The sequence below is a fragment of the Chaetodon trifascialis genome, chromosome 15 (genome assembly GCF_039877785.1).
Source record: "Chaetodon trifascialis isolate fChaTrf1 chromosome 15, fChaTrf1.hap1, whole genome shotgun sequence".
In the NCBI taxonomy this organism is placed as follows: domain Eukaryota; kingdom Metazoa; phylum Chordata; class Actinopteri; order Chaetodontiformes; family Chaetodontidae; genus Chaetodon; species Chaetodon trifascialis.
This window is the reverse complement of record NC_092070.1, coordinates 15,079,598-15,107,126: the sequence shown is the minus strand read 5'-3', so window position 1 is coordinate 15,107,126 and position 27,529 is coordinate 15,079,598. Positions and strand designations below refer to the sequence as shown.

General features: G+C 39.9%; 1 protein-coding gene and 1 pseudogene across 1 annotated transcript; both read left to right on the top strand.

Moving 5' to 3' along the window:
• Positions 1–4,742: 4,742 nt before the first annotated feature.
• Positions 4,743–14,632, top strand: LOC139344185 (nuclear GTPase SLIP-GC-like; annotated as a pseudogene).
• Positions 14,633–16,002: 1,370 nt separating this feature from the next.
• LOC139344183 (nuclear GTPase SLIP-GC-like) lies at positions 16,003–27,485 on the top strand. The gene is made up of 23 exons (XM_070982174.1): positions 16,003–16,106; positions 18,027–18,108; positions 18,678–18,790; positions 18,981–19,028; positions 19,151–19,189; positions 19,981–20,014; positions 20,190–20,276; positions 20,706–20,796; positions 22,008–22,224; positions 22,316–22,555; positions 22,995–23,201; positions 23,325–23,500; positions 24,312–24,405; positions 24,489–24,576; positions 25,042–25,163; positions 25,456–25,629; positions 25,721–25,878; positions 26,071–26,188; positions 26,304–26,412; positions 26,501–26,634; positions 26,995–27,076; positions 27,209–27,286; positions 27,397–27,485. Exons 2-22 carry the CDS (start codon positions 18,042–18,044, stop codon positions 27,280–27,282), a joined length of 2,472 nt encoding a protein of 823 aa, XP_070838275.1. The 5' UTR covers positions 16,003–16,106; positions 18,027–18,041; the 3' UTR covers positions 27,283–27,286; positions 27,397–27,485.
• The last annotated feature ends 44 nt before the right edge of the window (positions 27,486–27,529 follow it).

The following is a 27,529-nucleotide window of genomic DNA, read 5'->3' as shown; positions in this document are numbered from 1 at the left end:
GCGCCACTGGCGCACAGAGTTGACCAGGTCTGAGGTGGCGAGCTTTCAGCGCACTTTTACGCCGCCGGCGCAGACCGAAATGGTCGAAAATTCCAATGCACCGGCTCATTATGCCGACACCTCCCCCCTACTGCGCCGCAACGCCCATCCTGGCGCACCTCTGTACGCCTCGGTTTACCAAAATTCCAAATGCGCCGTGCGCCTGCCTGCGCCGCTCGAAAATACTACTGCGCCACTACTAAAATAGAGCCCAAGGTCTACAACAGGCATCAATATAATACATTGATCATTGATAAGAAAGATGGTGTTCGTTTGCTCTGCTTCCATTGACTTTCTGTAATCCATGAGAACTGTCTTAAATGTCAAATGATTAAAGGGCAATGATAATTTGTTTGTCTTCCAGTTGCTGTATTTGGTCATGGATGATTTTGTTCAGAACAAACTAACTGAATGGGGTTTCACTGAGTTCATACAAAAATTTAAAGGTAAAGTATGACCATGCTTCTCTGTTGGTATAGATATTATACAACATTGATATGACCTAGCAATACTGAAATATGAGTATCTACTAATCCAGATATAAAAAATGCTGCAACATATTTCTGTAGTAGAGTGCTGACATATCCATGATGGGAGGGATCAGTGCTGATAAATTCTGCCAATTGCTGTCTGTGTTCAAAAAGTACAAGAGCACTCACAACTGAAGTCTTGTACATTTTCACAGTTAGAAGGAACGCTTCATTCATTTGAGAGTAACTGGTGTTCATTAGCATCTGAGAACACTGAGAATTGAGGTGAGACGCTCATTGAGCATTAGCATTGAGATGAGGATCTCAGCACAAGCAGCACTGAACTCAAGACTGAAAAGTAACCAAGAGATGAAATACAGTCAAATCAATATACACTCAGCTCATAAAGTTATCAGCTGTGTGAGGCTGTCATGCTCTTAAAAAAGTCAAATAAGCAGCGGAGCCCACACCTGTTTCAATCAATCAATCAAACTTTATTTCTATAGCACCTTTCATACATAAAAATTAGTGCTGTCAATCGATTAAAATGTTTAATCGCGATTAATCGCATAAATGTCATAGTTAAGTCGCGATTAATCGCAAATTAATCGCACATTTTTATCTATTCTAAATGTCCCATTAATTATCATTTTAATACTCTTATTAACATGGAAAAATGGATCGGCTTGCTTTGTGCAAATGTTTTTTATTGAAAACAATTTGTGAATGAATCAAATCTCACACAATTTAACACTGTCAATAAACAGATGGCAAAAAAATAAATACTTGGTTACAAAAAAGCCCCTTCAACAACCCTTTCTAAGGGATCAAAACAGGGTGATACAAAGTTACAAAGTTAGAAAAGTTACAAAGTGTACATCATTGTAAACTAGGACTATAGTGGCTATATTGCAGTTAAACAATGGCTTAAACTTTCCTTTCTTAAGTTTCCTTTGAACATACGAGCAGTCAGACTATAATACTCTTCAGTTTATTCACCAGAGGCTCATCAGCCCAGCCTCTTATTTCTCTCCAGAAAGAATGAACATTACTTGGCTATGGCTGCAGTAAGCTTGCTTTTAGTTGTGGTATCCATATGCCTCTGTCCAAACTTTGGTCTTGTCAGTCGACCCATCCGACAACTTTTTGAAACTAAACTTTCTATACAGTATCTTGTTTGCATCCATTTCGGCGTTTCGCGCTTAACATCCGCCTACACTTTCACAGCTAGCTAGCAAGCAGGCAAGACCAAAACATGCGTGGGGCGTGCCTTTTGTTTTGTTTCTGATATGATAGAAACAGGTCAGATAAATAAGATGGCCCAAGACTGTTAAGACACTTAAAAACTAATAAAAGCACCTTAAGGTCTAAAACCGGTGTAATGTGCTCCCGCCCTCTGGTCCTCGTCAGCACACATGCGGCTGAGTTCTGGAGTAATTGTAAGTTATAGATAGTCTTTTTGGGAGAGAGCAGGGCATTACAATAATCTAGATGGCAGGAGATAAAAGCATGCATCAGCACCTCCGTGTTTGCCTGAGAGAGAAATGGGCGGACTCTGGCTATATTTTTAAGATGGTAAAAACCAATCTTTGTTATATTTTTAATATGAGCAATAAAATTAAGCTCAGAGTCAAAAATGATGCCCAGATTCTTAACAGATTGTGAGGGTGTAAAACCTTGTAGTTTTGGTAAAAGTGTCTCTCTCTTGCCTTCAGGACCAATAACTAAAACTTCTGTTTTATCCCGGTTGAGCTGTAGGAAGTTTTCTGCCATCCATGACTTAATGTCTAAAATACAGTTTAAAAGGGTATCAATAGGCCCAATGTCATCAGGAGACACGGCAATGTGAAGCTGTGTATCATCAGCATAGCTATGGAAGCTGATGCCGTGTCTCCTGATGACATCCCCAAGGGGAAGTATGTAAAGATTAAAAAGTACTGGACCTAAAATTGACCCTTGGGGTACCCCACATTTCATTTCACGGGTTCCAGAGGAACATGTATCCAAACTTACATAGAAACAATGGTCTGTGAGATAGGAGTAAAACCAATTAAAACAGTACCAGAGAGGCCCACCAGGTTTCTGAGTCTATTTAATAAAATGTGGTGATCTACTGTATCAAAGGCAGCACTTGGATCCAGTAGCACCAGGACTGTGAGTTTTTGTGAGTCCGCATTACACCTGATATCATTTAAAATTTTTAAGAGGGCTGTCTCGGTACTGTGGTTCACTCTAAAACCAGACTGATATTTCTCTAAAATGTTGTTTAGTTGGTTAAAAACCAGCTTTTCTAAAATCTCATTTAAAAAGGGTGGTTGGATACGGGTCTGTAGTTATTAAGATTGCTGGGGTCTAGATTGCTCTTCTTCAGAAGGGTCTTCACCACTGCCGTTTTGAAGGCATTCCTTATCAGATAAATTCCTGCGGCAATTTGAAATTAATTCTCATTTTTGCATGACCAAGATTCAACTGAATATTTTTAAATTACAGATGAATGGATTGACGAGGAAGGTTTTCTCCGCCTCAATGATCATGACATTGATAACTTGTTGCCAAAAGTGGGACTGGGGTCAACATTCAAGTGGAGACTCAGGCTTTTAAAGGTAATGATTTGCACTATGAAGATATGTTGCACAAATACTGTATTTTGTCTCAAAAATCTGACTTATGAATGTACACGGCTGTGGCTCAGGAGGTAGAGCAGTCGTCTGCCAGTCAGGAGGTTGGTGGTTTGATCCGTGGCCTCGGCAGTCCACAGTCCACAAAGTATCTTTGGGAAAGATATTAAACCCCAAAACTGCCCCTGATGCTGTGCCATCGGTGTGTAAATTCATAAGTACGTTGCTTTGGATAAAAGCATCTGCCAAATGACTAATTGTAATTGTAACATACATTTGTAATTAACAGGAGCTTCAACAAGTTTTGATGACGCCTACATACAAAGGATTGTAATATAATATTGTATTTTCTTTGGTCACCAGGAAGGGCAAAACACGACCAATCAGGAAACAGTTACTTTATCTCCTCAAGTAAGTTGAATAAAGCTTCATAAAAATAGATATCATTTAAGGCATTTATTATAATCATCTATATTTTCAATGTCTGCTCAAAAGTTCACATGATCTCGCACTTAAAAGTATTTTATCTGCAGCATCAGCAGGAACATGGAGAAGCATCTGGCTCTGCTCAGGTAAGGATGACACTGAATTTCTCAGGCATGTAATCAGTGAACATTCCTCTATTCTTCATGCAGACACACTTGAGGCACTGAAGTGTCCTGAGACAAAGTCATCTTTGACTGAAGAAGTGTCTCGTTGGTTCACAGTGTTGTTGCTGGATGCTGCTGTGATCACTTATTAGCCCTTTAATTTGCTCCTGTCCTCAGAGGTTTGAAAGTCTCATCCCAGATTGCATGAAAACACAAATTCAAACATGATGTGAACTGTAAAGATGTTTGTTCAGGCCTTTATTCATTAAATGCATACAAGAAGTGCACTATGCATCAACCCGAGCATGAAACCTTTCCTTGTTATTCTGGAGTTGTTATGTCTGATTCTCCAGTCTCAGTCATCTGTTTTGGACACGAGTGCCTTTATTTCGGCCTCACGGTCTTTAACGTTCATCTGCACATTGTTAATTGTATCTTCTACAGATGAAATGAGTTCTTCAGCCTCATTCAAGCAGGCAGTGTGTTCTCTCATATTAGCCTCAGCAGCTGTTGGTGCTCCTTTGATTTTCTGATGAAAGTCGTGATCGCTTTCATGATGTCTGCATTGGTCACATTCTGTCTGTGGACTATATCCACGTCACGAGCTAGCATGGCCCAATTCTGTTGTTTTAACTTTGTCCTTTTTTTCCAGACTTAAGCTTGTCTTTTCCTCAAAACTCAAGATTAGTTTAGTACAACTTTTTAAAGGGTCTCAGGGTGGTTAAGTACAAATAATGAAATTGTTATTGATAGAGAAGAAGTGATCACTCAGGTTTCCAATCCAAACGTACCCTGAATATCATTTCTTCATCAAATATATTTTTTAAGAATCAAATATTCATGTTCATCCGCAGGCTTCGCCATCCACCAGTAACACGTGGTAAAGGTAAGATACACAGTATCTTGATTATATGCAGTGTTCATTAATGTGTTCAAAGCACTAATATTTTGGTTTAATTAACTATATTGTGACCAAGTTTTCATATTGTGAGAGAAACCAAAACCTTTCTTTTTGGCCCCTTTTTTTATTTATATTAAAAAAAAATGCAACAAGGAAAGAGAAAGTTGGATCTACAGGGTGAGTCCAGCAAATTGCAATCACTAACAACAAAACGACGATGTGGCACTACACTGGCGTCATACATAGGTATTTATATTACTTTCTAAACAATTTCAAACTAATATGGCATTAAAACTTTTATTTAATGACATTTTGACTTGTATCGGAAATGTCTGTTTCTTTATCTTGGCCACAGAAAATATTTATTCATTGGCTGGCTGGGGTCTGTAAACTGTCAACAGCATGCATGTTATGTATGCCATCACTTTGTATTAAGCTACAGGTATCCATAGCAACAACAAAGCCTCATTTCCACTGCATGGTACGGCTCGGCTCAAACAAATAAAAGGCTCCAAGGGACCCAAGCCGAGCAGAGCCATACCACACATTGGAAGTGAGGCATCAGTAAAAAACGTAACCATGGCCTTTAACTAGATGATGGTTTAAACCCAGACTACCTTTGGTCAGTGGCCATAATGTAAGTCTGAAGATGCACTCTGAGGCATCCTTCATTAACGTGGCAGATAAGTTCCTCATGCTGCACATTATTTTTCTCCTTTTTTGTACAAGAAGACACCTGATTGTGCATCACTGCTGAGTGAATAAACTGGTTTATGGTTCCTGCTCATCAGGTTTTTACTTTTACTCTTGACAGAAGGAATCATCCTGTCTGATGTGAAAAACATCATGAGTCATGTTCAAAGGAGACTACCTAAACGAGACAACAAGTTCAATATGTTCCTGACGTAAGTATTAAGTTTTCCATATTCCATAATCGTTGTTGTTTTTTGGACGTGGTTCCACTCCTGACCAGAGGCCAGGCTCACTAAAAGATTTTAGACTGTTCTGTAGTGTTGAGCCAGTCTTAATTTTCGTCAAAAAAGATGAAGGTCAAGGGATAAGGGGTGAGGGATGAGGGGATGAAGGGATGAGATGTGATTGACGATGGAGTGAATGGTGAAGGGATGATGGTAGAGAGATGACGGATTAGGAGATGGATGGATGGATGGATGGATGGATGGATGGATGGATGGATGGATGGATGGATGGATGGATGGATGGATGGATGGATGGATGGGATGAACCGGGGGACTTGAGGCGGACTTGAGGCCCTTCATATGTTCTCAGATTTCAGTGAAAGCCCCGAGTTTGTGTATTCAAGCAAGAGACAAGGGAAAGACAAAGAAGAAGGGGGTTAAAAGACAGAGTGGAAGGGGAAATGAATGAATCAGGTGATCTTAAATACTTGTGCGGAAGTGGGATGTGTTTGGGGCGTGGTCTTTGTTCCTGAACCCAGTTATCAAACTAATCATATCAAAGTATGTGAACATTTACTGATTTTTCGTGTGTTTCTTCTTGGATAACACCTGTATTTAAACCTGCAACAACACAACATTATCACCTTTTAAGTTGATATGCAAAGCTATCAGCAAACAGTTGCCTGTTTTCACATCCAGGAGATATGAAGCAGCTTTAGCTTTCATTCTGATTCTCCATCAATATCTGACTGTGTAACCGCTAAATTCACCATGTTCACCAGCTGTACTGCTAACAGCTGCTTATCAAGAGATAATTCTGTGTGGTATCATTACTAGCTCATCAATGAGCCCTTTCACATACAAATAGTCATTAGAACCATTGCTAATGTAAAAATACTGATAAAATCTTCTTTAAATGTGCTTAAGTAGTCTGTTTGTGTACTCCTCTTCCTGATTTTGACACCTTCTTTCAGTGTTTGTATATTTCCAAAATCGAATGTATTTAAACTCTTGTACATCAGGGATATAATCAATGATTTGGAGACAGACAAGAGGGAGCTGGTTGGTGTCTTTGGTAAAACTGGGGCTGGAAAAAGCTCGTTGATAAATGCCATCATTGGAGAGAAGAATCTTCTGCCGTCTGGAGACATCAGTGGATGTACCTCAGTCATAATCAAAGTGGAGGCTAACATGCACAGCCCGAAGTATGAGGCAGAAATTGAGTTCATTACAAAAGAGGTAACGAGCTGAAGCTATTTGAAAAGTCAAGATATCGCTGCAAAACTACACTTTCTGCATACATTACATGCAGTTTAATGATACTGTACCAAGTTAAACATAATTATTATTTTATTTTCCAGGACTGGCAAGAGGAGTTGTGGTCCTCATCTTATTTCTTTAACGATAATGCAGATCAGGAAAATGAGCAGGAAGATGACAGTGATGATCGTGACACAGCTGAAAAGCTTTCAGCTGTGTATGGAGAAGAATGGAAAGACAAATCCCCTGAAAACCTCATGGACAGCAAATATTTCAAAGACGTTCCTGAATTTCTTCCTTCCAAGAAGAAGACTTTGACATGTGAATCAGTAAGTAAGAGGAAAATGGAAAATGTGTCTGTCTATCTATCTATCTATCTATCTATCTATCTATCTATCTATCTATCTATCTATCTATCTATCTATCTATCTATCTATCTATAGAGAGACATGGGGGTCGACTCTCATGTTGTCAGTAGGCATAACTGCCTATTTGATGTTTTCTGCGTTCCCCTCCTGCAGTAGCAGTTTGTTGAGCGTCAGTTGTCACATCTATTGACGAGGAGTCATTCATTCAGACAGCACACGCCAGTAAAACAAGAAGACAGCTGAATGTCTGAGGGATGGAGTACCTACTTAATAAAGAGCAATGTTGTTCAGAGTTACTTTTTCTAAAAAAAAATACCTAATTGATTATACTATCTTTCCCATCCATTTTTGTAATCACCCTCTCCTATATCTTAAAGCAAGTATTTGCCCAGCAGTGATTTTAGGATTCACTGTGTGTAGTCTTGTCTAAATGTAAGGGGCATGACCATGAACACTGACTTGACTTGAATGTTCATATCAATAAAATTGCCTCTGCCTTAATTTTATTTGTTGTTTGTTGCAGGCCGAAGAGCTATCTGCAAAACTTGGCAAATACACAAGAAGTGACTCAAAAGACAGCAACAGTAAAGAAGTAAGGAGGAGGTATTGGCCGCTGGTGAAGTGTGTGACTGTGAGGGTGCCTCGTAATGATCTTCTCCAACATGTCACACTTGTGGATCTTCCTGGAAATGGGGACCGGAACAAGAGCAGAGATAAAATGTGGAAAGAGGTCATTCATTCATATTCACTGCTGTTTATTCTGCTTTACTGTGCCATCTGGAAACTGTTACATCATGTTATTACAAAGCACTGACCATTAATTTATGATTACCTCATTGTTATACCCCTTCAGTTTGTTGGACGTTGTTCTACCGTGTGGGTTGTGACTGACATCAATCAAGCGGCAGCAGAGAAAGAACCCTGGTACATCTTGGAAAGTGCCAGCAGCCTCATGGGAAATGGTGGCAAGTGTCAGCAAATCCACTTTATCTGCACCAAGTCTGATCTTATTGGAGATTCAGATGATCAGTGAGTGATTTAAGATGCCAGAATAGACACAACACAAACATACAAATTAGTGCTGTCGATTAAAATATTTAATCGCGATTAATCGCATAAATGTCACAGTTTCCTCTGAACATATGCAGTCAGACTATAATGCTCTTCTGTTTATTCACCAGAGGCTTATCAACACTTTCATGGCGACCGTTGTTCCCCGTTCTTTTAACAGATTTAGTTTCCGTAAAAAAACGTTAAAACGTTAGGCTGGCAGTAATGAGAAGAGAGTGAGACTCACCAGCTGTAGCAGGCACTAGGCAGGACCGATGGAGGGAGATAGGGGTGTGTTGTGTTTAAGTGTACCTCGGAGAAAACTAACTTTTTTTCAAACTCTGCTAAACATGCTGTGTCCTACTGTACAACTCATGTACAGTAGGACACAGCATGTAACAAGTCGTGTATAAAACCCGCAGTTTGAGAAAATGCGTGACTGTCTGATCATCTCATTGCGACAATTTGCGAGGGAACAGTGCATATTCAGTGTGAATCCTTCACTGAATGTACTGTGGGGTATACGTTCAGTGAACGGATCACTCACTGAGCCCAATTTGCCAAGTAGACCAGTTAAATAGCATACCATAGGACAGAACACTTAAAACATCATGATTTATAAACGAGTTTTATATTTACAAATGTGTTTGTCAAAGCAACGCAGTCACAACACTCTCGTCTCCCAGTCCTGGAAGCTGTGAACTGAACTGAAACCTGAACCGTTGAGCCGTATATCAATTCAGGAGTCGCAGGCTCCTCCTGCCAAGCACTGAATGATTCGGTGATTCAGTGAACGAATCTTTTGAACGAATCTTTCTAGTGAACTGATTCTAGTGATTCGGTACATCTAAAAGAACTGGCGTGCCCATCACTAGCCTACACTTTCACAGCTAGCGAGCAGTCAAGACCAAAACATGCGTGGGGCATTCCCATTGTTTTGTTTCCGGTTTACAATCGGATCCTGTAGTTTTTGTAACGTTACTAGCAGTGGCCACAGCTCATAAAAAACTACAAGTTCACTAGGTCACAAAGAACGTTAATCGCGCAATAAAAAAAATGACGCCGTTAAAATTGATTTGCGTTAACGCGTTAATAACGCCATATTTTTGACAGCACTAATACAAATACTATTAGAGATATAAATTCGTATTTGAGTATAGTAGTAGTTTTGGGATCACACACAAGAAAGGAAATGAAACATTAGAAAAAAAACATTTCTATCATTTATTTCGAAAAATGCAACATTCAACAGCAGTTAAAAGCAGTAACAGTTCACCCCAAAATCAAGAATAATTATTGTCTTCCTCCCTGTAGTGCTTTTTATCCATCAAGATTATTTATGTTAGAGTTGTAAGTTATTTAGATATCCGCTGTAGATATGAATGCCCTCTTTCAAATATGATGGAACTAGATGGCACTTGGTTGAAAGGACTAAAAATACATGCGAAAAACACAACCGCAATGTTTCTTTCCATGACCTGGTTACTCCAGATAATCCCGCCAATTTTGCATGAAGTGAAACTTGATGCAAATCAATTCTTACAGTTCAGCAGCTGCTGTTGGTGTTCTCATATTTCAAAGGAACATACAAGCCAAGGAAGAAGTGAACAACGAATTCAGCAGACTGCTCAAGATTAAGGTGAGTCTCATAGATTGACGGAAACTTGAACACAAATACTGTCTACAACTGAAATGCTTCCTTGAAACCTTTTTTTTTTTTTTTTTTCAGAAACATTTCAGTAATGACTGTTTCAAAGTGTTCACAGTGAGCTCCAAAGAGTTTCTAAAGAAAAAACACCTCACACCAGAAGAAACTGGTGGGTGAAGTCTTCATATGTCAGCTCTTTGTAAATAACACTCAAAACATATTTTGTTTTAGTTTATATTCAAAAATTTTATTCAAATAGGAATGACTAAAGTGATGCTGATATTTATGTTCAAATATGTAAGCTGCAAACTGTACTGTTTTTACAGAAATACCCAAACTTCAGGAATTTCTGCAACGTCTCAATGACAGTCACTCGGAGACATTAAACTACGTGTCTGGAGCTCATTGGATTCTTTCTCTGATTCAAGGGGCCAGCTGCAGAGATGTGGTAAGAATAAGTCTGTTACGGCCAAACAAAGGACACCGGGACCCAGTAGCAGAGTGTAGCAGAACAACAAACAAAAACAACAAAACAAAACAAAAAATCAGTTCTTAAGGAACGACTGATGGAACAAAGTAACAACAGAAAATCAGTTCTTAAGGAACGACTGATGGAACAAAGTAACAACAGAAATACTCACAGGCAAAAGTTCCAACCAAAACTCTAAACAGAAAATCACCTTCAAGGGAAAAAGCCAAGACCAAAAATACAACTAAGATATCTAACACAAAACCAAAAACTCGAGAGAACAGTCTTCTGGAGATTTACTCATGACAAGGGGCAGATGATCTCAAGCAGCGCACACGTGCGATAAACAGAGAGAATAATCCGGCACTGGAGACTACGAGAGGGTGGTTTATGAAGCCGGATGATTAGATAGAACAAGCTGCAGGTGTGCCAGGAGAACCTGCGCTCCAGGAGATCACTTCGCCCCCCGTCACTCGCACTTCAGGAGAGAGAGAGAGAATCAGTGGGAGCAAAAAACACACAACAGAAAAAAGGACCACAACAAAGTCACTTCTTTCATTGATATTTACGGAAACAAATAATATTTATCACAAATAAGTAAGCTTAAGCAAACTCTTAAGCAAACAATAAAAAAATATTGTAGTGTTGTCACATTTAACAAAATGTTGGCCATCAAAGTAGATTCTCTGAATTTTTCATACTTGAGCAACATCTTGTGGATGCGCTGGGACACATCATCAGTGATGTAACCTGGGGTCATTGGGTGTTTCAGGTCTTTCAACATCCACCCTCTCCCAGGCGACTCGACCGGGGTTGATGAGATCCCGGCCTGTGTCCCAGCAGCGTTTGCCACAGATCTGTCCTCTTGATCCATAGCCACCTTATGGCTTTTTCTGCAGCTTCAGTTGCAGACCTGATGGCCTTCCTCTTTGCCTTCCACTTTGCCCAGCACTGTGAGTACTTTGCAGAGGGAGCACCCTGCAAATCCTCGGCAGCCCACCTCCAGAGGTTCACAGCGAGTTTTCCAGCCTTGCCTCATGCTCTCGTCCACCAGCTCCTGGTACTTGGCATACTTCCTCTCGTTGACATCATCCATACGCTTTTCCCAGGGTACTGTGAGCTCTAAAAAGATCAACTGCTTGTTGGAATCTGACACGACAATCATGTCTGGTCGGAGCCGTGTAGATGTTATCCTGGCTGGGATCTTTAGCTGTTTGCCGCATCCACTTCCAGTTGCCAGTCAGGGGCGGAGGTGAGGAGGCCAGACTTCGCCTGTGGTTGAGTGTTGGGCTTCTCTCCCTTGGTGGCCCTTGATGGTGTTGATGGCTATGCTGTCAGCAACTGCCCTAAGCACTTGTTTATGGCACCAGTGATAGCGCCCATCTTCAAGGGCTTTTGGGCAGCTGCTGAGGAGGTGTTCCAGGGATCCCCGTCGTGGACACTGGGGACAGGATGGTGTTTCTGTTTTGCCCCAGACGTGAAGGTTGGCTGGACTTGTTAGGATGTTGTAAACAGCCTGGACTAAGAACTTGATGCGATGAAAGTCTGCTTTCCAGATGTTGGACCTGGTGATCTTTCGTTACAGAACATTCTCCCATTTAGTCCATGCTCCTTGTTGCCTCATTCCCACTATCCTGCTAGCTCCTTCTTCCTCCATGCCTGCCCGCACTTCCTCCTGAACAAGATGTTGTCATTCTTTGCCCTTAGCCCTGTCCAAACAGGTTGCCGGGACGTAGCCAATTCCTACACGCCCTGTGGCTATGGACCCCACCAATGCCTTCTGCCTCAGCCATGACTCAGCCACCTCCAGAGCTTTGTCTGCCGTCCATTTTCTGCCTGTTCACATCTGGATGCCAGCCGATGCCACCTTCGGATCCCTGAATTCCCTGTACTGCAAGACTTCCCATGTTCTGGTCACCATGAACTCTGCAGCGAGGCCGCTGAATGGGAGCTGCAGGATGTTACTGGTGTCATACAGGGCAGAGACTGCACGTTAGACCAAGCCATCTATGCAGGTAGATGCTGATGTTTCTCTCCATGGCCTCGACTGTTGTTATGGGTACTGTGTACACCAGCAGGGGCCACAGGATCCAGGGTAAGATGGAATGCTGGTAAATCCAGGCCTTGAACCTCCCTGCCAGACCTGATTTGTCAGCCTGAATCAGCAAGTCCTCAAGTTCTTTGCTGGTTTCCTTGGTGGACACAGAATCTTTGAGGGTGCAATCAAAGTACTTTCCAAGGCTCTTGACTGGCTGCTCTGTGATGGATGGGATGGCGGCTCCAGACAGTGAGAAGCAGAACTTGTCCACTTCTTTTCCCCTCTTGAGCACTAGAGACCTTGATTTTGCTGGCTTAAAGCTCATCCTTGCCAGGCGATGAGCTTCTCCAGTCCTTGAAGAATCCACCTACTGATGGGACAGATGTGGTAGTGACAGTCAGGTCATCTGTAAAGGCTCTTATTGGGGGCTGGCATACTCCTGATTTTGTCAAGGGTCCCCTGCACTCCACCTCTGTTGACTTGACTATTATGTTCATGGCAAGGGCAAAAAGTATGACTGAGATGGTGCAGCCTGTTCTCAAGTCGGTGCCAGTCTGATGTATCTGACGCAGCAGAAGAGAATTTCATGAATAAATAAACAATAAATACTGTCTTCAACAAGTAGGCAGCACTGTATCTTCATTGGTGTTAATGCTGAATGTGTTGTTTCATTTCAGGCTGGTTAAGACCTTGAAGAAAACATGAGGCGTGAACTGGACAAAGTCAGAAAACCCATGGAAGAGGCTTATAAGGCCTTTGAAGAATGCCTCAGTGAGGGGGTTGAAAAATCAAAAAGCTCATGTCAAAGAGACGTAAAGTCTGTCTTATATCCTGTACGTATCTGAATTAGAATTACATCAAAACAATTTGGTTCTTAATCTGAATAACAACTGTCTTCACATGTTTTCTGTTCTGTTACAGAGAGTCCATGTCAACTTGTTAACATGTTTCAGAAATCATATTAAATGTGGACCATTCAATGGGGTCATCAGTACATTTTCACTTGGCACAAAGAGGCTGATTGAAAAGTACAAAGATGTCGAACTGCAGCTGATATTTCTCCAGACAGAGGTAAAAGACGAGACAAATAGCTTCCTATCCATGAGTACATTATCAAGCTAAAAAGGTTTAAATCTATCACTTTGACTTTGTTTGAACAATATATGTTTATCTGTATTTCTTGTGTAGGAAGAAAAAACCAAGATGATACTCAACAAAACCATCCGAGAGTATAAGAAGACAATCTACAGAAGTCTGACGGAGACAATTGGGGAAACTATGAAAGAATGCTATCAGAGTAAGATCATGACACATGCAGCCTGATAGCATAATAATACATGTTTACATTCATTGTGATTGTGCAGAAATGTTCTGTTTTATTGTAGATGCAGCAGGATTTAAAGGACCAGGCTCACTGGAAAACATGAGGAGCACTATTGAGAAGCACGTACATTCTTCAAAGGACACCATGTTTGAGCAGGCCAAAGATTTTATGTTGAGCCAGCTGAAATGCTTGAAGGTTTAGTGAAACATGCATCATCCTAAAAGCTGCTTTTGCCACTAAAACACTGCAGGCACTGTTACAAACATGCAATGTCATTATTAAGCTATAACAGAAACATACAAAAGCTGATGTAGCTATGAACTGTTTTTCCTTGTGTGAGCAGCCCTCTGAACCTCCATTTCAGCAGTTAATCCATGCAGCTTTCAGCTAATCTTGAACACAGTATTTGGCTGTATGAGTCACTCATGATGATTTTGTTGCTGAATTAGGAGTACATCCTGAAGACGCTGGAGGACACACTGCAGAAATCAATCGAGCTGTCACTCAAGACAGATGGTGACTCACTCCCAGGTAAAGGGAAGGCATCAAAATGAAAACATGATAATCACTTAAAATACTGTGATTATTGTATTGAACATGTCGACAAACTCCCAGCAGCGTAATTTATAGCGCACTCATAAACAAGGCATGTTTCTTTTTAAGATGTTTCAGTGGAGCTTGCAGAGGTGAAGAAACACTACAAGGACCTGATCAGGAGTCCAGATGAACAAGACTAATGTGGTAAAATATTTGTTAAAATGTCTCCATAATGGCCCGATTGCATTATTTCTGCATAATGCCTGATTATAAGATGTTCTTGATAATGCTAACAGTGCTTTTCATTACGCTAGGCCTGAATCTGCAGCTGGCCCAGGAGCTGCACTGCATCCATGACATGTGCACAGGTGTGTTTTAGTGACAGCGACTGATGCAAACCAAGCTTTCACAGACAGACAGACAGACAGACAGACAGACAGACAGACAGACAGACAGACAGAATGGATCATGTGACAGCGCGACTGTCATTACTTGTCAATGTCTCAGCCTTGCTGTAACATGAGAGAAAGTTTAGAAAATGTGAGAAGGGCAGTCAGATTCACAGCAGGGACATTGCGGTTTTCATGGAACTAGTTTTAGCCTCTACACAGTGATGAAGTCCCAGAGACTTTTAGTTTTTAATGATTTTATTCTCAAATACATTCATGTTTTTTCTCCGTGTTTTGATTTTTTTTTGTTAATGATTTTAGTATTGCTTGATTGGGATGCTTTCTGGGATTTCAATGACTTTGCTTTCATGTTTGAAATCAAAACTGTTGCTTACTGAAAAAAAAAAAAGCTTTCTGTGTGTGTTCAAATATGAGAAATGGAAAAACCAGAAAATAAGTCATTCAGTTATTTAGTGAACAACTGTTTTGTTTTCATTCCCACTGGTTCTAAATGTAGAAATGTATTTGATATGTTTTACTGGCAAATAAACCTCAATCAAGTTCATGTTTGAGTCAAAGTGTCACGTGTATTCAGCGGTGCCAGAGGCTTCAGAGTGGACCTCGGGTTCAAGACTGATGTTCTCGTCTTAGCGTGCAGATTATATGGAAAGCACGCTCTTCATACCCTCCTTCAAGCCCCAACCCATCCATCCATTATCTATAATGGCCTATCCCTTTCGGGGTTGCGGGGGGCTGGAGCCTATCCCAGCTACAATGGGCGAGAGGCGGGGTACACCCTGAACCGGTCGCCAGCCGATTGCAGGGCCACATGCAAGGACAAACAAACATTCACACTCACACTTACGGACTTACGGAATTTAGAGTCATCAATTAACCTAATGAGCATGTTTTTGGTCTGTGGGAGGAAGCCGGAGTACCCGGAGAGAACCCACGCATGCACGGGAAGAACATGCAAACTTCACACAGAAAGGCCCCGCCTGACCCGGGGATCGAACCGGCAACCTTCTTGCTGTGAGGCACGCGCACTACCTGCTGCGCCACCGTGCAGCCCCAAACCTCAACCCCTCACGCCAAAAATGTACCTCAATGCATAAGAAATAACTGAATCAAAACTAAAATTCGTTCCAAAGATTAACTGCTCCTGTGACTGATACAACACAACCCCAATCCAAAAAACATTTGGGACATTTTGCTGATAATACTTTTACACTTTTGTTTAAATAGGATGAATGAATGCAGCTTTAACTTGTAGAGTATTTTTACAAGTTAAGTGAGTTCTTCCATCACTGCCTTTTAAAGACTGCGAGGTGTGTTTGTTGCAACATGACATCAGATTATGCAACATATTTAGATTTGAACTGATCTTGCTGAATGTGCTTCCTGGGCAGAGAGGAGGAGACAATATAAAAGAGTCGTGAGCAAGTTAGATCAAGCGCCAGATGTTCGGGCATTGAAGAGGAACTAAACGTAAGTACACTTGAATCAGTGTGTTAAATTGACAACTGATCATATTACAAAGACTCTAAGTTAAACAGTAAGATCATGGAGAAAGTTACTGTACTATGTTGTCTTTTTAATTTTACACTGTGGGATTTATTTAGTGATTAATAAAGTATGTTTCTTCTTCTTCTTCTTCTTCTTCTTATAACCCGGTAATGCTGTATGATATAGATTTATTATTTATTCAGTATATATTTATATATTCCAACTTTTCATGTATCTCCAAAGAGCATTTTTAATTATGATGTACATGTTTTGTTTAATCCACAAAATATGAAAAGCTGAACCTCTTTCTCTTTCTTTCGTTTTGACAAAAGTGAAAGTGTTTCGAGTGGTGGGACGAGGTGCAAATACAAGGAAGACAAAACCCACTATTACGTTAAACAGCATTAAATCATTGCATAACACAGTGTGCATATTTTTAATAATATTTTCAAGTCAAAATTGATGGAACAGATATCCACACACTTGCAACGTGTTGCTACTCGCAGCAGTTTTTGTAGCCTCCACCACACCCTAAAAGATTTCTGCCTGAAAACTTCCCTCCTCTCTGTGGTTTCCATGAATAATAGTAATGTACCACGTGACATACCATCTGCTTAGCAGTCAGGAGCTGCTCTGCATTAACCATTTACATGCAAGAGTCTGTGTACCCCTGTTTAAAATCTAGACTTAGACTTAGACAGTTTCTTTATTGATCCCAATTTGGGAAATGATTTTGTTGCCATAGCAATTAAACATACAGCAAACACAGGGTGTATACACAATTATTTAGAAAAAGAATAAAAAAGAAAAAAATAAATAAACAGGAATAGAAATGAAAATAAAAATATAACAAAGTAAAACTAATTATAGTTATATAATATGTATTATAATATATAATACATGTTATATAATATCATAATAATATAATAAAAATACAATATAACTAAGTATATAAACAGTATTTACAGCAAAAAACAGCAAAAAATGTTGTGCAAGTAGACCGAATGTGCAATGAGATTGTAGATAGTTATGAGATTGTAAATAGTTAAATTAATAATTGATTGAAAACAAAGCTCTCTGAAAGCTGAAGGTTTTGCCATGGCCCTCATATCACCAACACCTGTGAATAGACCTCAAAAGAGCAGTGCATGAAAAGAAGAATGGGCGATAATCCTCAAAAACAAGAACTGAAAGCCTCTTAGCTGACTACAATAAGCCTTCACAAACTGTGATACTTGTCAAAGTAGTGTTGCTAAGTACTGACCATGCAGGGAGCCCAGACTTTTTCTTCTGGTCCTCTTCCTTTTTGTTATTTTGAAACTATAAAAGATGGAAATAAAAAAGTAATCTTGCTTGAAATTATAAAAGAAATGTGTGGTCTTTAGCTTTATACTGCTTGGAAATCAGGTCATTTCTTGGTTACATCATTATTCACAGTAACAGAAATTTTGACCAAGAATAGCCCAACTTTTGCATGGCACTGTGTGGTTGAATGCGGTCATGTCGAGGGCGGGATATGAGGCTGATCCATGTGCACACATTTCATGGCGGACTGTGATTCATAAACAATGCCTCCAGGTGTGCATGCATTTGTGAGACGCATGACATTTTTTGTGAGAAACTGGAAAAAACAATAATTATTATGAAAAGAATAAATATATCTTTATATTAATATTTCAAATATAATATTTCATTGTTTATCAGGTTAAAATAAAGTGATTCCAGTGCTGCATTTGTGACCCACTGTCATAAAGTCAAGGCCTTCAGCAGACAACAGTTACAATACATTGATAAGAAAGATGGTGTTCGTTTGCTCTGCTTCCTTCAACTTTCTGTAATTGATGAGAACTGTCTTAAAATGTCAAATGACTAAAGGGCAATGATAATTTGTTTCTCTTCCAGTTGCTGTATTTGGTCATGGATGATTTTGTTCGGAACAAATTAACTGAATGGGGTCTCACCGAGTTCATACAAAAATTTAAAGGTAAAGTATGACCATGCTTCTCTGTTGGTATAGATATTATACAATATTGATATGACCTAGCAATACCAAAATATGAAAAAATGCTGCAACATGTTTCTGTAGTAGAGTGCTGACATATCCATGATGGGAGGGATCAGTGCTGATAAATTCTGCAAATTGCTGTCTGTGTTCAAAAAGTACAAGAGCACTCACAACTGAAGTCTTGTACATTTTCACAGTTAGAAGGAACGCTTCATTCATTTGAGAGTAACTGGTGTTCATTAGCATCTGAGAACACTGAGAATTGAGGTGAGACGCTCACTGAGCATTAGCTTTGAGATGAGGATCTCAGCACAAGCAGCACTGAACTCAAGACTGAAAAGTAACCAAGAGATGAAATACAGTCAAATCAATATGCACTCAGCTCATAAAGTTATCAGCTGTGTGAGGCTGTCATGCTCTTAAAAAAGTCAAATAAGCAGTGGAGCCCACACCTCTTTCACTCCTTATCAGATAAATTGCTGCAGCAATCTGAAGTTTATTCTCATTGTAGAATGGCCAAGATTCACCTGAATATTTTTAAATTACAGATGAATGGATTGACGAGGAAGGTTTTCTCCAACTTGATAATCATGACATTGATAACTTGTTGCCAAAAGTGGGACTGAGGACAAAATTCAAGGGGAGACTCAAGCTTTTACAGGTAATGATTTGCACTGTGAAGACATGTTGCACAAATACTGTATTTTGTCTCATAAATCTGACTTATTTACACACACACACACACACACACACACACACACACACACACACACACACACACACACACACACTTTCATAATTTGCAGGAGCATCAGGTTTTAATATAATATTGTGTTTTCTTTGGTCACCAGGAAGGGCAAAACACGACAAATCAGGAAACAGTTACTTTATCTCCTCAAGTAAGCTGAATAAAGCTTCATAAAAACAGATAACATTTAAGGCATTTATTATGATCATCTATATTTTCAATGTCTGCTCAAAAGTTCACATGATCTCGCACTTAAAAGTATTTTATCTGCAGCATCAGCAGGAGCATGGAGAAGCATCTGGCTCTGCTCAGGTAAGGATGACACTGAATTTCTCAGGCATGTAATCAGTGAACATTCCTCTATTCTTCATGCAGACACACTTGAGGCACTGAAGTGTCCTGAGACAAAGTCATCTTTGACTGAAGAAGTGTCTCATTGGTTCACAGTGTTGTTGCTGGATGCTGCTGTGATCACTTATTAGCCCTTTAATTTGCTCCAGTCCTCAGAGGTTTGAAAGTCTCATCCCAGATTGCATGAAAACACAAATTCAAACATGATGTGAACTGTAAAGATGTTTGTTCAGGCCTTTATTCATTAAATGCATACAAGAAGTGCACTATGCATCAACCTGAAACCTTTCCTTGTTATTCTGGAGTTGTTATGTCTGATTCTCCACTCTCAGTCATCTGTTTTGGACACGAGTGCCTTTATTTCGGCCTCACGGTCTTTAACGTTCATCTGCACATTGTTAATTGTATCTTCTACAGATGAAATGAGTTCTTCAGCCTCATTCAAGCAGGCAGTGCGTTCTCTCATATTAGCCTCAGCAGCTGTTGGTGCCCCTTTGATTTTCTGATGAAAGTCGTGATCGCTTTCATGATGTCTGCACTGGTCACATTCTGTCTGTGGACTATATCCACGTCACGAGCTAGCATGGCCCAATTCTGTTGTTTTAACTTTGTCCTTTTTTTTTCCAGACTTAAGCTTGTCTTTTCCTCAAAACTCAAGATTAGTTTAGTGCAACTTTTTAAAGGGTCTCAGGGTAGTTAAGTACAAATAATGAGATTCAAATATCATATCAAATATTCATGTTCATCCTCAGGCTTCGCCATCCACCAGTAACACAAGTGGTAAAGGTGAGATACACAGTAACTAATTGATTATATGCAGTGTTCATTGATGTGTTCAAGGCACTAATATTTTGGTTTAATTAACTATATTGTGACCAAGTTTTCACATTGTGAGAGAAACCAATATCTTTCTTTTTGGCTCTTTTTTTATTTCTCAAAAAAAAAAAAAAAATGCAACAAGTGAAGAGAAAATTGGATCTACAGGCTGAGTGCAGGCAATCATCAACTCCAAAACGACGATGTGACACTACACTGGCGTCATACACAGGTATTTATATTACTTTCTAAACAATTTTAACCTAATATGGCATGGATGATGATGATAGTGCCCCCTGCATGTCGGGGGGGATTCTTAGCTGACTGTCAAACAAACAAACAAAGGTTCCACGTTCCAAGTGAGCCGAGTCGAGCCGAGCCGAGCCGTACCACACCTTGGAAGGCATCAGTAAAAAGTGTAACCGTGGCCTTTAACTAGATGATGGTTTAAACCCAGACTACCTTTGGTCAGTGGCCATAATGTAAGCCTGAAGATGCACTCTGAGGCATCCTTCATTAACGTGGCAGATAAGTTCCTCTCATGCTGCACATTATTTTTCTCCTTTGTTGTGTAAGAAGACACCTGATTGCGCATCACTACTGAGTGAATAATCTGGTTTATGGTTTCTGCTCATCAGGTTTTTACTTTTACTCTCAACAGAAGGAATCATCCTGTCTGATGTGAAAATCATCATGAGTCATGTTCAAAGTAGACTACCTAAACAAGACAACAAGCTCAATAAGTTCCTGAAGTAAGTATTACGTTTTCTATATTCCATAATTGTGTTGTTGTTGTTGTTGATGTGGTTCCACTCCTGACCAGAGGCCAGGCTCATTAAGAGATTTTAGACTGCTCTGGAGTGTTGAGCTGGTTATAATTTTGGTCAAAAGTGAGATTTTGTGTTTTGTTTTGTTTTGTTTTTTTCATTCCTACACATGACAATGTTTGGAAACAACACAGTGAAGTGAAGTGAAGTGAAGTGAAGTGAAGTGAAGTGAAGTGAAGTGAAGTGAAGTGAAGTAAAGCGAAGCGAAGTGAAGTGAAGTGAAGTAAGATAAGTTTCATTCTTTAGCATCTTTAGAAACACATTGAGAATAAAGACTGAAAAGCAGCTTTACTGCAAATCAGGAGTAGTATTATGTGAAGCACTTGATATGATGTAAATTGAAGGTCTTGCTCAATGTTTTTTATCAACCTACATACTGAAAGTGACACAGGGACATTTTCTGGGCAGAGGAAGTCATATCAAACAGTTAGGATCAATACATTGACTAAAACTGTACACAAAACCAAATGCGAACTTAATAAATGTTTTGACACAGTCAGATGTTTCTTGTTGTTTTACTGCCCTTATGGCACAGAGTTGTCCTAAGGAAACACAAGAATTACTTGGTGGGGAGAGCAAATCTTGATTATTGATACATTTTTATCTAATAAGATGGAGATTTGAAATGGTTTAATGCGTATTATGGATGGAGGAGAGCAAAGCTGATGAATGGTAATACATTAGGATGAGGGTTGAGGGATGAGGAGATGAAGGTCAAGGGATAAGGAGTGGGGAGTGAAGGATGAGGGAGTGAATGATGGAATGATGGAGGGATGACGGTGGAGAGATGACGGATTTGGAGATGGATGGATGGACTGATCATTACAAGTTCATCAGTGAGCCCTTTCACATACAGATAGTCATTAGAACCATCCATCCATCCATTTTCTATACCACCTATCCATTTTGGGGTTGCGGGGGGGCTGGAGCCTATCCCAGCTGTCAACGGGCGAGAAACGGGGTGCACCCTGGACCGGTCATCATTAGAACCACTGCTAATGTAAAAATACTGATAAAATCTTCTTTAAAAGTAGCCTATTTGCGGACTCTTCTTCCTGATTTTGACACCTCCTTTCAGTGTTTGTATATTTTCCAAAATCGATCATTTAACCCCAATTTAAACTCTTGTACAACAGGGAGAAAATCAATGATTTGGAGACAGACAAAAGGGAGCTGGTTGGTGTCTTTGGTAAAACTGGGGCTGGAAAAAGCTCGTTGATAAATGCCATCATTGGAGAGAAGCATCTTCTGCCCTCTGGAGACATCAGTGCATGTACCTCAGTCATAATCAAAGTGGAGGCTAACATGCACAGCCCGAAGTATGAGGCAGAAATTGAGTTCATTACAAAAGAGGTAACGAGCTGAAGCTATTTGAAAAGTTAAGATATCGCTGCAAAACTACAGTTTCTGGATACATTACATTAACTATTATTCTATTTTACAGGAGTGGCAAGAGGAGTTTTGGTCCTCGTCTACTTTCTTTAACGATAATGCAGATCAGGAAAATGATCAGGAAGATGAGCAGGAAGATGACAGTGATGATCGTGACACAGCTGAAAAGCTTTCAGCTGTGTATGGAGAAGAATGGAAAGACAAATCTCCTGAAAACCTCATGGACAGCAAATATTTCAAAGAAGTTCCTGAATTTCTTCCTTCCAAGAAGAAGACTTTGACATGTGAATCAGTAAGTAAGAGGAAAATGGAAAATGTGTCTATCTATCTATCTATCTATCTATCTATCTATCTATCTATCTATCTATCTATCTATCTATCTATCTATCTATCTATCTATCTATCTATCTATCTATCTGTAGAGAGAGGCGGGGGTTGACCCTCATGTTGTCAGTAGTTTTTGTAATCACCCTCTCCTATATCTTAAAGTATTTGCCCAGCAGTGATTTTAGGATTCACTGTGTGCAGCCTTGTCTGAATGTAAGGGGCATGTTGACAGTGGTAAGGATGGGGGGGTCAGACCAGGGCAGAGCACCTAAAAATGTCCCCGATTTTCAAATCACAGTATTGACAGGTATGCATTAAGGGTGACATGACCATGAACACTGACTTGACTTGAAAGTTCATATCAATAAAATCACCTTTGCTTTAGTTTTTGTTGTTTGTTGCAGGCTGAAGAGCTATCTGCAAAACTTGGCAAATACACAAGAAGTGACTCAAAAGACAGCAACAGTAAAGAAGTAAGGAGGAGGTATTGGCCACTGGTGAAGTGTGTGACTGTCAGGGTGCCTCGTAATGAACTTCTCCAACATGTCACACTTGTGGATCTTCCTGGAAATGGGGATCGGAACAAGAGCAGAGATAAAATGTGGAAAGAGGTCATTCATTCATATTCACTGCTGTTTATTCTGCTTTACTGTGCCATCTGGAAACTGTTACATCATGTTATTACAAAGCACTGACCATTAATTTATGATTACCTCATTGTTATACCCCTTCAGTTTGTTGGAAGTTGTTCTACCTTGTGGGTTGTAACTGAGATCAATCGAGCGGCAGCAGAGAAAGAAGCCTGGGACATCTTGGAGAGTGCCAGCAGCCTCATGGGAAATGGTGGCGAGTGTCAGCAAATCCACTTTATCTGCACCAAGTCTGATCTTATTGGAGATTCAGATGATCAGTGAGTGATTTAAGATGCCAGAATAGACACGACACAACATGAGTGAACACAAACATACAAATACTATTAGAGGTGTAATTCATAGTTCAGTATAGACCTCAGTTTTGGGATCACACACAAAAAAATAAATGAAACATTAGAAAATAACATTTCTGTCTTTTAACAGCAGTTAACTGGCTGTGGAAATTCTTACTGTTCACCCCAAAATCAAGAATTTTTTTTTTTTTCTCACCTTTTCTGCTTTTTATCCATCAGGATTATTTTGGTGAGAGTTGCGAGTTCTTTAGATATCAGCTCTCTCAAATATGATGGAACTAGATGGCACTCGGTCCAAAAATACATTTGAGAAACACAACAGCAATGTTTCTTTCCATGACCTGGTTACTCCAGATAATCCCCCCAATTTATGGGCCCCAGAATTCATATAATTTCCTAGAAGGAACTGTTGTAACTGTAATTTCTAGGGAAATTCTTGTAATCACATGATTAATGATGTAACTGGAGGAGTTCCTCCAAGGAAATTCCTTTAGAAATCAACAGCTGCTTATAAATTCAAGACAATGAACTAAAATAGAAGCTTCCAACTTTATTTATTTTCATCATAATAACAACCAAATCAGATTATTCTTTGTTTCCAGAAACAAAAACAGAAAGACCTGCAAACTTTTACCCTTTCCAATATGAATGCTAGAGTTATTAGTAACAGTTACAGGTTTTACAAAAGAAAATTTTGACTTTTATTCTGAGAGGTGAGAAGAAAATGCTCCAAATACTGTACCAGGTGCAACTTGATGCAAATCTTTTCTTACAGTTCAGCAGCTGCTGTTCGTGCACTCATATTTCAAAGGAACATGCGAGCCAAGGAAGAAGTGAACAAAGAATTCAGCAGACTGCTCAAGGTTAAGGTGAGTTTTATAGATCGACAGGAAACACAAATACTGTCTACAATTGAAATGCTTCCTTAAAACCTTCATTTTTTTTTTTTCAGAAACATTTCAGCGAAGACTGTTTCAAAGTGTTCACAGTGAGCTCCAAAGACTTTCTAAAGAAAAAACGACTCACACCAGAAGAAACTGGTGGGTGAAGTCTTCATATGTCAGATCTTTGTAAATAACACTCAAAACATATTTTGGTTTTTTGTTTATGTTAAACATCCATCCATCCATCCGTTGTCTATACCCGACTATCCCTTTCGGGGTTGCGGGGGGCTGGAGCCTATCCCAGCTGTCATTGGGTGAGGGGCGGGGTACACCCTGAGCCGGTCGCCAGTTGATTGCAGGGCAACATATATAGACGCTCACACTCATACCTAAGGTAGTATTTTTGGGTTGCCAATTAACCTAATGAGCATGTTTTTGGTCTGCGGGAGGAAGCCGGAGTGCCCGGAGAGAACCCACACATGCACGTGGAAGAGCATGCAAGCTTCACACAGGCCCGCCTGACCCGGGGATCGAACAGGCGACCTTCTTGCTGTGAGGCACGCGCACTACCTGCTGCTCCACCGTGCCGCCCTTATGTTCTTTTTCTGTTCTTTTTTACAGAAATACCCAAACTTCAGGAATTTCTTCAAGGTCTCAATGACAATCACTCAGAGACATTAAACTACGTGTCTGGAGCTCATGGGATTCTTTCTCTGATTCAAGGGGCCAGCTGCAGAGACGTGGTGAGATTAAGTCACTTCGTTCATTGATATTTACAGACACAAATAATATTTATCACAAATAAGTAAGCTTAAGCAAACTCTGCCTAAATCCAGTGAAAATGTGGTAATGCTGTGTGAAAAAAATATTGTCGTGTGGTCACATTTAAAGAAATTTTTGCCATCGAGGTAGATTCTCTGAACTGACTTGAGCAACAGAATTTCATGAATAAGTAACCAATAAATTCTGTCTTCAACAAGTAGGCAGCACTATATCTCCAATGTTTTTAATGCTGAATGTGTTGTTTCATTTCAGGCTGGTAAAAAAGTAGATGTGTGCAAAGACCTTGAAGAAAACATGAGGCGTGAACTGGACAAAGTCAGAAAACCCATGGAAGAGGCTTATGAGGCCTTTGAAGAATGCCTCAGTGAGGGGGTTGAAAAATCAAAAAGCTCATGTCAAAGAGACATGGAGTCTGTCTTAAAGCCTGTACGTATCTGAATTAGAAATACATCAAAACAACGATTTGGTTCTTAATCTGAATAACAACTGTCTTCACATGTTTTCTGTTCTGTTTCAGAAAAGGATGAAAGGTAATGCTTTTCACAAGATACTGAAGTGTGTGGTTGAGAACGGCGGCACCCACAAACCAAAAAACAGGAAACAAATAAACCTCAATGCGAAGCTGGCTTCATACTTGACTGACAGCATTGATGAGGAATTCAAGAAGACCTTCCCGTAAGAAATGACTTCCTGAGAACATAAAACCCTTTGTTGACCAATGATTAAAACTTCACAGAGTGTCTGGAATCAATAGATTCTACATTATACACTTATACAAATTATGTAAGATCATACATACAGACAAAGGACATTATTGACGTCCAGTGCCGCCATTCTGAAACATGTCAACTTGTCAACATGTTTCAGGAATCAGCGTGAATGTGGACCATTCAACGGGGTCATCAGTACATTTTCACTTGGCACAAAGAGGCTGATTGAAAAGTACAAAGATGTCGAACTGCAACTGATATTTCTCCAGACAGAGGTAAAAGACGAGACTAATAGCGTCCTGTCCATGAGTGCATTATCAAGCTAAAAAGGCTTATATCTATCACCTTGAATTTATTTACAAAATGTCTTTATCTGTGTTTCTTCTTTAGGAAGAAAAAACCAAGACTATACTCAACAAAACCATCCGAGAGTATAAGAAGACAATCTACAGAAGTCTGACAGAGACAATTGGGGAAACCATGGAAGAATGCTATCAGAGTAAGATCATGACACATGCAGCCTGACAGCATAATAATACATGTTTACATTCATTGTGATTGTGCAGAAATGTTCTGTTTTATTGTAGATGCAGCAGGATTTAAAGGACCAGGCTCACTGGAAAACATGAGGAGCGCTATTGAGAAGCACGTACATTATTCAAAGGACACCATGTTTGAGCAGGCCAAAGATTTTATGTTGAGCCAGCTGAAATGCTTGAAGGTTTGTCATGTTTTGCAGTTTGTCATACAGCGATGACAAAGTAAAAGATGTTTGCTGCACATCTTTATCCACTATTCTGTCATCATTTACATGAAGGCTTTTCTCTATTCTAGTGAAACATGCATCATCCTGAAAGCTGCTTTGCTACTAAAACACTGCAGGCACTGTTACAAACATGCAACATCATTATTCAGCTAAAACAGAAACATAAAAAAGTTTATGTAGCTATGAACTGTTTTTCCCTGTCTGAGCAGCCCTCTGAACCTCCATTTCAGCAGTTAATCCATGCAGCTTTCAGCTAATCTTGAACACAGTATTTGGCTGTATGAGTCACTCATGATGATTTTGTTGCTGAATTAGGAGTACATCCTGAAGACGCTGGAGGACACACTGCAGAAATCAATCGAGCTGTCACTCAAGACAGATGGTGACTCACTCCCAGGTAAAGGGAAGGCATCAAAATGAAAACATGATAATCACTTAAAATACTGTGATTATTGTATTGAACATGTCGACAAACTCCCAGCAGCGTAATTTATAGCGCACTCATAAACAAGGCATTTTTCTTTTTAAGATGTTTCAGTGGAGCTTACAGAGGTGAAGAAACACTACAAGGACCTGATCGGGAGTCCAGATGAGGAAGACTAATGTGGTAAAACATTTGTTAAAATGTCTCCATAATGGCCCGATTGCATTATTTCTGCATAATGCCTGATTATAAGATGTTCTTGATAATGCTAACAGTGCTTTTCATTACGCTAGGCCTGAATCTGCAGCTGGCCCAGGAGCTGCACTGCATCCATGACATGTGCACAGGTGTGTTTTAGTGACAGCGACTGATGCAAACCAAGCTTTCACAGACAGACAGACAGACAGACAGACAGACAGACAGACA

Bases quoted from the DNA above. Each gene is read 5' to 3' on its own strand.
- LOC139344183 (XM_070982174.1), top strand. From the start codon at position 18,042: ATGGATGATTTTGTTCGGAACAAATTAACTGAATGGGGTCTCACCGAG. The intron at 22,556-22,994 runs GTAAGTAAGAGG...TGTTTGTTGCAG, and splicing joins AGACTTTGACATGTGAATCA to GCTGAAGAGCTATCTGCAAA. The intron at 23,202-23,324 runs GTCATTCATTCA...ATACCCCTTCAG, and splicing joins GAGATAAAATGTGGAAAGAG to TTTGTTGGAAGTTGTTCTAC.